The 13,163-nt window shown below is 41.1% G+C and overlaps 1 protein-coding gene across 1 annotated transcript in view; it reads left to right on the plus strand.

Moving 5' to 3' along the window:
- The window catches only part of PIGK (phosphatidylinositol glycan anchor biosynthesis class K), a 193,475-nt gene that overhangs the window by 48,790 nt on the left and 131,522 nt on the right, over nt 1-13,163 (plus strand). Inside the window, exon 9 of the mRNA XM_054980074.1 lies at nt 1,339-1,511. Coding sequence (XP_054836049.1) covers nt 1,339-1,511 — 173 coding nt within the window. The remainder of the gene's footprint in view (nt 1-1,338; nt 1,512-13,163) is intronic.

The following is a 13,163-nucleotide window of genomic DNA, read 5'->3' on the forward strand; positions in this document are numbered from 1 at the left end:
CCTTATATATATATCTCACTTTACATATTTTGTAGTTTTTAAAACTTCTGTACCTACTGTGGATTATGCAGAATGAACAAATAATATATACCATAATGTAGTTCAGCATAGTATAAATATCCTGACACAGGGCTAAACTTAAATACAGGCTAATTTATTTCAAGCTACATTGAGGTGTAGAAATCAAATGTTCTTACCTCTAATCCCATCTTGTAATCTGCTCACCACACAAGTGGGCTCTGAGAGGATTACAACCATATCAAAACATGGTAGTCTAATAATATCATCTCAATAAATATCATTAAAATGGCAGCACACAATTATTGCAAAACCTTCCAACATTGACAGAACTCGTTGGGCAGAGTGACCAGTCGTCCCCCTATGGCGAGAGGCCGGTTTGACGGGTCACCCGCCTCAACCACCATATGCCTGGCAGAACGATAGCAGGTCCTATTGGGCCCAGGTTTCCACAGAGAGAGTTCCACCAGGTTGGTGCCAGGGCCAAAAAAGCCCTGGACCAGGTCGAGGCAAGGCATACCTCCTTGGGCCAGGAATCACCAGTAGATGTTTGTCTGCTGAGCGGAACACTCTCCAGGGATCCTATGGTGAGAGGCAGTCCCATAGGTAGGTTGGTCCCAGTCCATTAAGGAAAACAGTCTCTAAATTCTGTCCATTATAATTTGTGCACTTCTGGTTTAAGATATGCTCACAATTTGTGACCCATTGAGTTTCAGCTTTTTTGGTCTGTCAGATATTTTCTTTGTAGTGGTTAAGAGCGTGGGACTCTAATCTGGAGAGCTGGGTTTCATTCCCCACTCCTTCACGTGAAGCCAGCTGGGTGAACTTGAGTCAGTCACAGCTCTCTCAGCCCCATCCACCTCACGGGGTGTTTTGTTGTGGGGATAATAATGACATACTTTGTAAACTGCTCTGAGTGGGCATTGTTGTCCTGAAGGGCGGTATATAAATCGAATGTTGTTGTTGCTGTTGTTAAATGAGGGGAGCATTTCTTTCACAAAACACACTGCCTCGTATTCTCCATATAGTGCAAGATCTGTCCCCCCTTTTGGCAAGAGAGAAGATTGGACAGAATTCTTTTTAGTGTTGGGAATAATTTCCCTTTAGTAGGGCAGTAACAGCTATAAAGAAATGCAAACCACAGTGACACATACAGCCCACTAGAATCTTTCCCATTCTGTTGGTAAGTGTCCAGGTCATCTTTTCTGACTGATGACTGATGTTGTTTAGTGATGTAGCTCTTAATTTTCTCTTACTGTTCCAAGTATAGCATTTGGGTAAACACTTGTCAGGATTCATGTACTTTTGTCTGCTTTACAGTTTCAGGTGTGCCCTAAAAGTTTGTGTGTCTCTACTCCTGGCCATCGGACAGACCTATTTCAGAGAGATCCTGAAAATGTCCTAATAACTGACTTCTTTGGAAGTGTACGAAAAGTAGAGATTACAACTGAGACTGTTCCTCTGGATCCTCATTTAGAAACTGTGGATATCAGGTACCTTACTATATACTTTCTTTATCTGTATATGTACATGAAGACCATAAGCTAATGATAGGTTAACTCTCCTTCTCCCCTCTCCCAACCACTCAGTTCAGATTTGGGCTCAGCAAACCAAGTTGTTCAGGGAAAAGAATTAAATAAAAACAGAAAACCAGTTGTGGTTCTCCCCTCTTTACAGTGTGTTATCTCACCTGTGATAATAAATGTATTATCCTTTTAAAACAGAGGTGGAAACAAGAGTCTCTCTTTGTATTTCAAAGCAATGATTGAACCTAAACTACAGGACTGTATTTAAAAAGCTTTGTTTTTTTTCATTATCTTTCTTAAAGAATAACACCCTTCTGATTAAAGAGAAATCAGAAGTTTTGTTTGTTCTAGGTATAAAGTGAAAACTACATATCCCAACCAATAATCACTCAGTTTTGCCTTTTGGGACTTTCATTAAAAATAATTTTTTAAACATAAAAATACAAAAGGCAATTACTTCTGCCAGAAGCAGATAAGCATACATGTCATCATTCCTTATCCTATCCATTTTAAATCCAAAAGATAAGATACAATTTTAAGAATCTCATGAAAGTGCTTTCTAATAGATTAGATATTCTTACGGATCCAGAGTCTGAGAAATATAGGGGTCTTTGGGGTGTGACTATTGAGTAGAGGCTCAGTTATGTGAAATCTGTATAACTATACCAGGATCCTTTGATTTGTCATTTCTGATGGTCTGAGAAGCCCTTGTTCAGCCTAGAAGAAATTTTCCCATTGAAATTAATCTAGCAGAAGTTTTTCTAAGAGAGATTAAATTGTGTAGAGATTTATCTGTTGTTTTTGTTTGAGTTATCTTTTTTTTCTATTGAGTACTGCTCATATGGCTATTGTCTTAAGCAGAAATTAAAATGGGAAGAACTTTACTTAATGTCATTTCTCTGATGTTTAATTATTTCCCCTATATATTTTGCTACGGAAAGAGTAACGGAATCATTAATCATTATCCAATAACCATGTCACCTGTGCTTTCATATTAGGTAGTTCCATACTTTTAAGTAGAGGGATGATTAAGCTAGCCCTCAACTCATTAAATATAGAACATTCTATAATCATATGTTCAGTTTTATCATATGGGCATCTGCAGGTTCTGTTAGCATGTGGTACTTTCTTGTAGTTACCTCCAAGACTGCCGAGGGAGGAGCATTTGTTCTTGCCAGAGTAAAAGCTTTTCTGAGCTTTGGCGGTGTCAAATGATAAAAATACTTCATTTAGTTCACCAGCTGTCTCTTTTTCAGCTGACCTAGTCATGCTAATACATGTTTTGTAACTTTGTAGTTGGGCTACTGTAGCACAATCTACCTTGTGCTGTCCTTGAAGAGGACAGAAACTTAAACTAGTTCAGAATGCAGCAGCAAGGACTACATCTTGCCTATTTTAAAATAGATTCATTGGCTGCCGATTTGTTTCAGAATTCAGTTCAGTGTGCTGGTTATCATCTTTTCAATAGGGATGTGAACAGGAAAAAATATTGGTAAATTCTGTTTTGGTAGTAATGGACTGGAAAAAAAATTGGCATTCCCTGGATACCGAATTCATTCTTCTGTTCATTTCGATACTACAAAGCAAATTCAGTAAAATTCAGCCATTGTTTCCTATGGAAAACTCAATTTGGGGCTATCTGGTGGCCTGGGGTGGGGGGTATTCATTTTTTGACCAAATTTCACCAAATTTGCAAGGGACCTACAACTAACTGTCCTCTAATGACTTCCCAAGTTTCATAATGATTGGACCTCAGGAGGCCATAAAATGACCCTCTTAAAGAAGGTACCCCCAGCCGCCTCCAATCTCCATTATTCCCTATGGGGAAAACTATGGGGGCCAACCAGGGGGCTGGAGGTGGCATTTTGCAAGCAAAATTCATCAAATTTGCAGGGGATCTACTCCTGAAAGTACACCCAAACACCACTAGATAATTTAAGCCAAACTGAACCAAAGGAATAGGAAGGAACAGCCCAGCCATGATTTCCGAAGTTTATCAAATTTTACTGAATAAATTTGGTATTACAGAATCTGATTTGGCAATCCCTTTTAAGTTCACTAATATCGAATTTTACTGAATCAAGTAAAATTGGGTATTTTTAACTGAATACTGAACCTGAATCGCATACCCCCTACTTTACAGTCCCTCATGGCCTAAGAATCACATATTTGAAGAATCACATATTTGAAGGATCCCATATGTCTGTAGTTTTCTGGTTGTCTCCTTTTAGTTATTCCTCCTGCCCCTTTGGCATTTACACTCTTTTCTCTGGTGATTTATAGGTTCTATCAGGGGAAGTTGTGCTGTCTTGAGAAGTTTTTATGAACGCGGTATGGCTATTTTGCATGGGCTTAAGCTGCAGGCATTTTCTTGGAAAGGAGTGGTGATTAATAGAGTCTTTACTGTATTTTGTATCTTTTTAAAATTTTTGGAATTGTAAGCTGCCTTGAACCACAAGGGAAAGGAAGTATATAAATTAGTTTAAGTAACTTAAAAGACCATATCTTTGGATATTGTGTGACACCACCAATCCCCTGGTCAGGGCCTTCTGCCTATTGTCTCTTAAGGGTTTGTTAAATCTGCTACTGCTGGATCTTGAGCTTTTTTGGTAGTGACCCCTCACACGTGGAATGACATCCTTAGATATGTCAGGATCTACATTTTAAAGTTTTAAGAAATGGTGACGTCTCCCTTTAGTTAGCTGTACTTTTCTCCTTTGCAGTGATTGGTGTTCTGTTCTCTTTAAAATGAGTAAATTTATACTATTTTTAGCTCTCACTGTTGGCTATCCTAAATCTTTTGCAGTCGAAAGTAGGGCTAAAAGGCCTACTTGAATTTGTACAGTTTTGAATAATCTATTGTGACAATACCAAGTAATGTACAACCTTGTATGAGCTGACTTTTATCTTCAATGTGAGCATATCTTCTTGATTCTGAGACATGTAAGTTCAGTATCTATGCGGAAAAGCTTGCGTGATAGTATATAATAATAATTTTTTAAAACTCACAGGGAAAAGATTCCTGCTTTGAGACTTCTGACCTGGTAATTGATTTTATTTGTGGTGTTGTGTTGCCATCTGTTGGGAAGACTGAGGAGATACAAGTTTTGGATTGCAGAATTTCACAGTATATTAGTATTTTCAAGTAGCTAAATACTACAGGATCAATTTATATTTCCTGTAATGGTTTCATAGAAGCTCCATGGTGTATTATGTTTTTTAAAAAAGATTTGTACCTTTTACAGAAATGGCTGGATTTTGTCTCATGTGGCTGTGTTGACAAGGTGCTACCTCAGTTTCCCCCCATCTGTCACACTTCCAGTAGCAGTGATGAGGCAATTTCTTTTATGGCACATTTGTGAGTTGACAGATATGGCTAAATATAAAAATAATTGTGCTGGGTAATATGTGGCAGTTATAGATGGAAGTTGGGGGGACAAATATCTGAGATGATTTTTACCACTCCCTTTCCTAGAGTGAGTCACATCGACACCTTTCAACAATACAAGACTAATTTCATTGCCATTTTATGAGCTCTGCTTTAGAATTGTTACAGTGCCACAAACTCAAGGTTATAGAAATTACTGGATTTTTCTACTGGAGGAAAAAAATGGATGGATTTTACTTGAGGTGGTTTACTAAATCCAGGAATTTCAGACTCTTAAAAGAGTGTTAGCTTGTGTCTCAGGATTTTTTCCCTTCAACGCCACCCCCCCCCCCCGCCCCACTAACATGCTATTTAACTCAGATAACTTAATCTGCCTATAACAGGATATTTAGGTTAGTTATCTCAGGATACCTAACCTAATCCTGACTCTGTAGGCACTTGAGTCCTATATGAGGAATTTTGCTGATATATGCTGTTTTTTCCACTCCCTCCCCCCCACAAATCCATAGCCTCCCATCGGTTTGAAACTCTAGAGATTCCAATAAACAGCGGGTGGAACTAGAAGCTGTCTGACAGAGTGGCAACTTTTAGTTACATTAACTTCTTTCATGCTGCAAATAGTATGAAACTCATTTGTCCCTTGAATTATTGTATAGAACTATCACACCTGGATGTTTGTTGTAGGTAGGGGCAGAAGAAGCACAGTGCCACTTCTAACATCTCTTGGGGTTGCATCTTCATGTTGAAAGAAGCAGTGGTTGAAGAAAGATAGTGGCCTACCACGTTGTTGTCCCATTAATTGTGCCCAACCCTTGGATGCTTGGAGGAATGCAGTGGCGCTTTAGGTTGTGCAGGAAGTTGACAGGGCATAACCCTCGGTTCTTCCTCCCATCTGTAGCTTCTCCAGAGCAGAGGTGGTGAAAGGGCAAACCCTATCAAGGTATGTGGGGTAACTCATGTACTGTCATTCAGAGCTCCTTAGCAGGCTGCAAATGTGATATATAAATTCCTTTCTCACACATTTGGCCTAGACTTAGGCAAGCTGAGCCATGTTGGGGATTCAGACTGTGAAAAATGAATGCAAGAAGCAGTCCCCCAAAAGCATAAATCCAAACAGAGGCTTGGTCCTAAATGTGTTTTGCATGGAGGAATGCATTTGCTGATTCTCCCCTCCCACTTCAGGCCCCATTTTGCTCTTAACACTATTCCTAGGAAACCTCCAACTGCCTGGCATGATTTCAGGGTAGCAGCAGTGGGAGAGGATGGATTGGAAAGCTTTCTCCTGAGAATGCTGTTCTGCACACCTTAAACAGGACTCAAGCCAGAATCTTGAACTGTAAAGGTATCACAGTTTCCAAGAAAAAGGTATGTAGGTTTATTGATCAGAAGTTGATAGGATATTTTATTGTCCAAATTAATTGTTTCTGCTCGTACATAATATGGTTTGTAAATTCTAACCATTTTTTCGGCATGTTAGGAGCAAAACTTAACGTATTATTCTTTTAATGGGCAGTAATGTGACAAATCTGAAACCTCGGCTTTACTTACTGAATTTGAGAGGGAGAAATGTCATTGTAGTTTTCAGATACAGTTCTTTGATAGATTTTCATCTTAAGTTTGTAATAGGAATCTGGAAGAGCTTGGATTTTTAAAAAAAAATTAATGAAGATTTTCATGATATTGAGAGTAGTTAGTTACCTTTCAGAAATCCCAAATGAAGAATTAGCTCTCCAGAAAGAGAGGCTACTAATAATTTGTATGGATGTAGGTTATTGATCTTCCAAAGATCCATGCTGCAGTAGTTAATAAATCTGAAGTAGTAGTTGGGGGCCCCTCCTGGGAAGAATAAGCACAAAGTTGCTCCCTGATGCACACACAGATCAGGCTGTCCAGCATATATGTTAAAGGCAATTACAGGATTATTTACAGCTGTACCTCCATTAAAATTGTAACATTTGGTCTTGGGACTACTAATGTTGCATTTTTGCACCTTGTTACTGCATCCCATAAATTGTATAACCTCTGGAGGATGTATCACTCTGTGTGGTACTGTATTGGAGAAAAGAGTATTGTTCTTCATTAATGTGTATTTCTTGCATAAATATTTCATCACTGTATTTCTGTATTTATTTCTGTTCATAAGAATTGTCTGGAGGTGTATGTATATGTGTAATGTCATACACTATAATACAACTGATTTATGAGTATGATGAATGGGGTAATACTAAACTAGGATAACTCTTGGGAGGAGAGGGTAATATATTGTCCAGGTGAATGTTTTTTTTTTAAAAACACTCATTTAATTTTGAATGCTCATTAAGCTCATATTCCCATCTCAATACTTAAGTTGTATTTTTGAGCTCTAAGTACAGTGTGACTTGTTTTTACTGAAGTTCTGACCAAGTTTTCCCAGTCAGATACTGCATTCTCCTGTAATATCAGTAGCTGAGCAGTAGTTTCCTTCTTTGGTAAAGTAAGTTGCATCTATACTGTATGATTTGTTGCTATAAAATAAAAGAGGGGAGACATTTCTCAGACTGCAGAGGAAAGAGCAAGTTCAAATTCATCTTTCAGCAGCCAGAGATGATAGACCAGTGGACTTTAACACTCAGGAGGCAGCATGGAACCAGGTGAGCTGGAAGAACGTGACAAGAAATCATGTGGCATCAGTAATTCTACAGGAAAAGGAGGGCCCAGAGCTAATTGGTATGAGGGGAGCACTATGCCACAAATGTGCCTAAAACATATGATGAGGCTGAGAAAAAGGCAAGAAAGAGTTTTTGCAGGGAGGCTAGTCACTGAATTTGCCTGTGTGAAAAAGAGTTGTCTGTACCATTGAGTGACCTTGCTTCATCGTCCTGCTGATTCTGTGCTAACAGAAAGGCAGGAGATCTGGCATTCCTGCTCTTTATGCATTAGAATCAGGTTCTTCCACAGGCAGCTAAAAATAAATCAGTTCTACAGGTATCACTCCATTAAATGCCATTAAGTATAATAATTTTTCTTTGGTGCTTTTAAAAGTATCAACACTTCCTGTGTCTGTAGAGCAGACTTTAGGTATAGAGGAATACAGTTGCAAGCATGAATGACTTGTTCACTGGTAGTGATATTTATAACATGTGCTTATTTTCTGTGCCATGCTAGCCATAAATCTCAAATTTTTGAACTGTGGAATCTGATTTGCTAAACCATGAATACTGTTTATGAGGTTTCTTTTTATTCATTTTTATTCTGAAAGAGATGTGTGTAGGAAAAACATTTCGGTGAATTTTCTTAAAATTTTTATTTCTTGTAATGGAAAAAGGACTACTTGATCTTTCTACCTGCTGTAGCTTTGTACTGACTTCAAAGACATTTATTCAGAATAGGCAACAGAGAGAGCCCCCCCCCCCCTATGATGTCTCTTGAGTACAGCTTAAAGTCCTATATGATTGAGCAGAAATTAGAATGTCTTGGTCTTCATTGTTAGTAATGTAGAAAGCTAGTGACCTACAATCAGACTGACAAAACTTTCAAGGCTCCGAAACTTCCAGTTAGCACTTAGTTCAGGAGAATGTGAAGCAGTAGTACAGAAGAGTGACTAACAAAGTTCAAAATACCTTTCCTCCTCAGCAAAATCAGGAAGATGTGAAAGCATTAACAGGCAACTAAGGGAAAGATCCTCACTCTTGTTGGAGAAAAAAGGAGGGACAAAAGAACTTTGTGTCTGAGTTTAGGAAGGCTAATAAGTATCCCATTGCAAATTCTGCAGCTCTGTTTATATGTAAATTTTGCACTGAAATCCATGTTTTGCAATTCCTTATATGGTTCATAGGTAGTTTGTGCCAAAACAAATCCAAAGTGAAAGAGTGGCTTTTGGGGAGTGCTAATGTTGCAGTGCCCCCAAAAGTTTAGATTTGTGTTTGTGTTCATAGAGTCATAGAATCATAGAGCTGGAAGGGGCCATACAGACCATCTAGTCCAACCCCCTGCCCAGTGCAAGATCAGCCTAAAGCATCTCTGACAAGTATTCATCCAGCCTCTTCTTGAAAACTGCCAGTGAGGGGGAGCTCACCACCTCCCTAGGCAGCTGATTCCACTTTTGAACTACTCTCACTGTGAAAAAGTTTTTCCTACTATCCAGCCGGTACCTTTGTGCATGTAATTTAAGCCCATTGCTTCGCGTCCTGCCCTCTGCTGCCAACTGGAACAGCTCCTTGCCCTCCTCCAAATGAGAGCCTTTCAAATATTTAAAGAGAGCAATCATGTCCCCCCTCAACCTCCTCTTCTCCAAACTAAACATTCCCAAGGCCCTCAGCCTTTCATCGTAAGGCTCAGTCTCCAGACCCCTGATCATCCTCGTCGCTCTCCTCTGCACCCTCTCGATTTTGTCCACATCCTTTTTGAAGTGAGGCCTCCAGAACTGCACACAATACTCCAGGTGCGGCCTGACCAAGGCAGTATAGAGAGGGGCTATGACGTCCTGCGATGTCGACGCTATGGCCCCTTTGATACAACCCAAGATTGAATTAGCCTTTTTGCCACCGCATCACACTGACTGCTCATATTTAGTTTACAGTCCACTCTTACCCCAAGATCCCTTTCACATATACTACTGCCCAGAAGTGTATCCCCCATCCAATATTTGTGCCTCCCATTTTTGTGGCCCAGATGTAATACTGTGCACTTGTCTTTGTTGAATTGCATCCTATTCACAGCTGCCCACTTCTCCAGAGTATTCAAGTCTTGCTGAATTTTAATTCTGTCTTCTTGGGTATTTGCTACTCCTCCCAATTTGGTATCATCAGCAAATTTAATGAGCAGCCCTTCTACTCCTTCATCCAGATCATTGATACAAATATTGAAAAGTACTGGGCCCAGAACCGAGCCCTGCGGCACCCCACTGGACACCTCCCTCCAATCTGATGAAACACCGTTGACCACCACTCTTTGAGTGCAGTCCTCTAACCAGTTCCCTATCCACCGAACTGTCCTATAGTCCAGTCCACAGTCTTCCAGTTTTCCCATCAGAATGTCATGGGGGACCTTATCAAAAGCTTTACTGAAATCCAGATAAATCACGTCAACAGAGTTCCCCCGATCTAGTAAGCTGGTCACTCGATCAAAGAAGGAAATCAGGTTGGTCTGGCAAGATCTGTTAGGAACAAAACCATGCTGACTTCCCCGGATCACTGAGCGGTCCTTCAGATGCTTACAGATTGATCCCTTTAAAATCTATTCTAATATCTTCCCAGCCACAGAAGTCAGACTGACCGGCCTGTAGTTTCCCGGGTCATCCTTCTTCCCTTTCTTAAAGATAGGGATAACATTCGCTCTTCTCCAATCTTGTGGCACATCCCCAGTCCTCCAGGAGGCCTTGAAGATGATGGACAGGGGTTCTGCAAGTTCTCTAGAAAGTTCTTTCAGCACTCTTGGGTGCACCCCATCTGGCCCAGGGGATTTGTATTCATCCAGTGCAGCCAGATGCCTCTCCACAACCTCTCTGTCAATGTCAATTAGCCACTCAGGTGTCCTGTCACATTTTCTACTATCTCTAGATGTGCCTGAGTTCTTCGGGGAGAAAACAGAGGCAAAAAAGTCATTAAGCCTCTCTGCTTTTTCTCTGTCCTGCATCAGAGTTTCTCCATCTACTCCCAACAGCGGTCCAATTGCCTTGCATTTGCTTCTCACATATCTGTAGAAGTTTTCTTATTGTAGTGAGCCCTCCTGGCCAGACCCAGCTTGTACTGAGCTTTGGCTTCTCTGATGGCTGATCTGCAGTACCTAGTATCCCTCATATACTCCTCTTTAGAGGTCTGTCCTTCTCTCCATTTCCTGAACATTTCCTTTTTCTCCCTTAGCTTATTCTGGAGCTCTCTGTACATCCACATCAGTTCTTGGAGCCCTTACCATGTTTCCGTCTTGCTGGGATAGTGAGGGCTTGAGCTTTCCCTTCCAGCACACAGCACACTCCTTTCCCTTCCAGCACACTCCCCCATGGAATGACTCTCATCAAGCCTCTGAGTTCATTGAAGTTGGCCCTACAAAAATCTAACCTACAAGTCTAGCTACAAACTTCCTTGGCCCCCCACAGCAACTGGAATTCAAGGAGGACATGGTCACTTCCCCCTAAGGTCCCCACCACCTTCATCTCATCTACCAATTCTTCCCTGTTGGTTAATATCAAGTCTAGTATGGCTGAGCCCCTTGTAGCTTCCTCCACCTTTTGAAAAAGGAAGTTACCGGCCAGACAGGTCAGGAAATTGCGTGATTCATGACACTTTGCTGAGCCTGTCTCCCAGCACACATCGGGGAAGTTGAAGTCACCCATATTTACAAGGTTCTGATGTCTGGATACTCTACCAATCTGTTCAAAGAGGGCAGCATCCATTTCTTCTCGCTGGTCAGATGGTCTGTAGCAGACTCCAACAATAATACCCTTTGTCCTTCCTCCCCTTATTTCTACCCATATGCTCTCCACCGGGCTGTCCGCCCCATTCTCCATAACTTCTTGACAATCAAGCCCTCTCCTCACATACAACGCCACTCCACCTCCTCTTCTACCCTTCCAGTTTTTCTTGAACAACCCATACCCATCCACTAGCACGTCCCAGTCATGGGAATCATCCCACCAAGTCTCAGTAATTCCTACTATATCGTAGCCCTCTGTTTGCAATAGAAGCTCAAGCTCTTCTTTCTTATTACCCATACTTTGGGCATTGGTATATAGACACGTGTAGCCTTGTACCTTTGTTTGACCTGTCCTACCCAGGTAGGTCCCCACTGTTTTCACTTCGTCATTGAAATCCCCATGTTGATCATCCCCTTCCCCTTGAGGCATCAGTTTAAAGCTCTCTTGACGAAGTTCTCCAGGTTCATTCCAAACGTTTTCTTCCCTGCCTTTGAGAGGTGAAGCCCATCATGTGCTAGAAGGCCTTTTCTAAGAAAACCTATCCCATGGTCCCAGAACCCAAAGCGCTCCTGCTGGCACCACCATCTCAGCCAACGATTCACCTCAAGTATGGTTCGCTCCCTATCCGTTCCTTTTCCTATGACTGGAAGGATAGAAGAGAATACCTTCAACTGCCTTCCAAGAGCTTCATAATCCTCTTTAATTCTTGTGACAGTATTTGCAGTCATGTCATTCGTTCCCACATGATTCAGCACAAACGGTTACTTACCAGCAGGCTAGATGAGTTTCGGCAGTCAGTCAGTAATATCCTGAATTCTGGCCCCCAGCAAGCAACACTTCTCTCGGAATAGGGGATCTGGCCCAGAGACATAGTGTTCCATACCCCTGAGCAGAGAGTCCCTGACAACCACCACCTTTAGTTTTTTTCCACTTCCGTGTGGCCCCATGTTCTCTACACACCCTCTTCCAGGTCTTTGCGGTTCTCCTTCTACTCTCATCTCTGTCACCATCTCTAGCACTTCAAAACGATTCTTGAGCTCAAGTGGACCAGAGCGTCTTCTTCATTGACGTCTTTGGGTTTGTACCGTAGATCTGAGAGGAGGCTTATAAGGGAGATCGATTCTTTCTTCTTCTCCTTGACTTTCCTCTTCTTGGCTGTGCAGAGCCCCCAGGCTCTTGTCAATAAAATCCTCCCCTTCCTTGATTTCCTGAAGGATTGTGATCCTCTCCTCCATGCTCTGAACTCTTTCTTCCAAAAGTCTGACCAGCTTACACTTCTGGCTAGTGACCTCCGTCTTCTCTTCTGGGAGGAAAACAAACTATGCCTGCTAGTGGCTGCTTCAACAACATTTTCCCCATAAAAAAACCTTCCTGCTAACGAACTGCCACTGATTTGCTACCTAATGTGTTGATGTCAGTGTCATATAAGTCAGAGTCAGACTTGACTATGTGGTGATATTGCTGAAGATATACAAAGAAGAAAGGGGAACATTAACCTTTTGCCAAGGTTTTTGCGCCAGCATTCCCTGTCTTTCTACTCAGGTAGCTATATCACCCACAGGTGCAGGGTGGCAAGAAGATAGTGGTCCAGTTGCCAAGCAAAGAAGCCACATGTTTGTTATCACATAAATATTTGTTGACTTGCATTTCATTTTTGTGGAATTGAATTTTATCTTAAAGGTCATATGAATTGCCATGGTTATATTATTAGTCTATTTAATGCTATTTACTAGCCAGGAAAAGAAGAAATAGAACTGGAAGGGGCAAGCTTTAAAAGATATTCGTAATTGGTGGTTATGTGAATTAAGAATAAGCATTTGTTTTTGAAATGATTAGTCTT

Source organism: Eublepharis macularius, chromosome 5 (genome assembly GCF_028583425.1).
Source record: "Eublepharis macularius isolate TG4126 chromosome 5, MPM_Emac_v1.0, whole genome shotgun sequence".
NCBI lineage: Eukaryota > Metazoa > Chordata > Lepidosauria > Squamata > Eublepharidae > Eublepharis > Eublepharis macularius.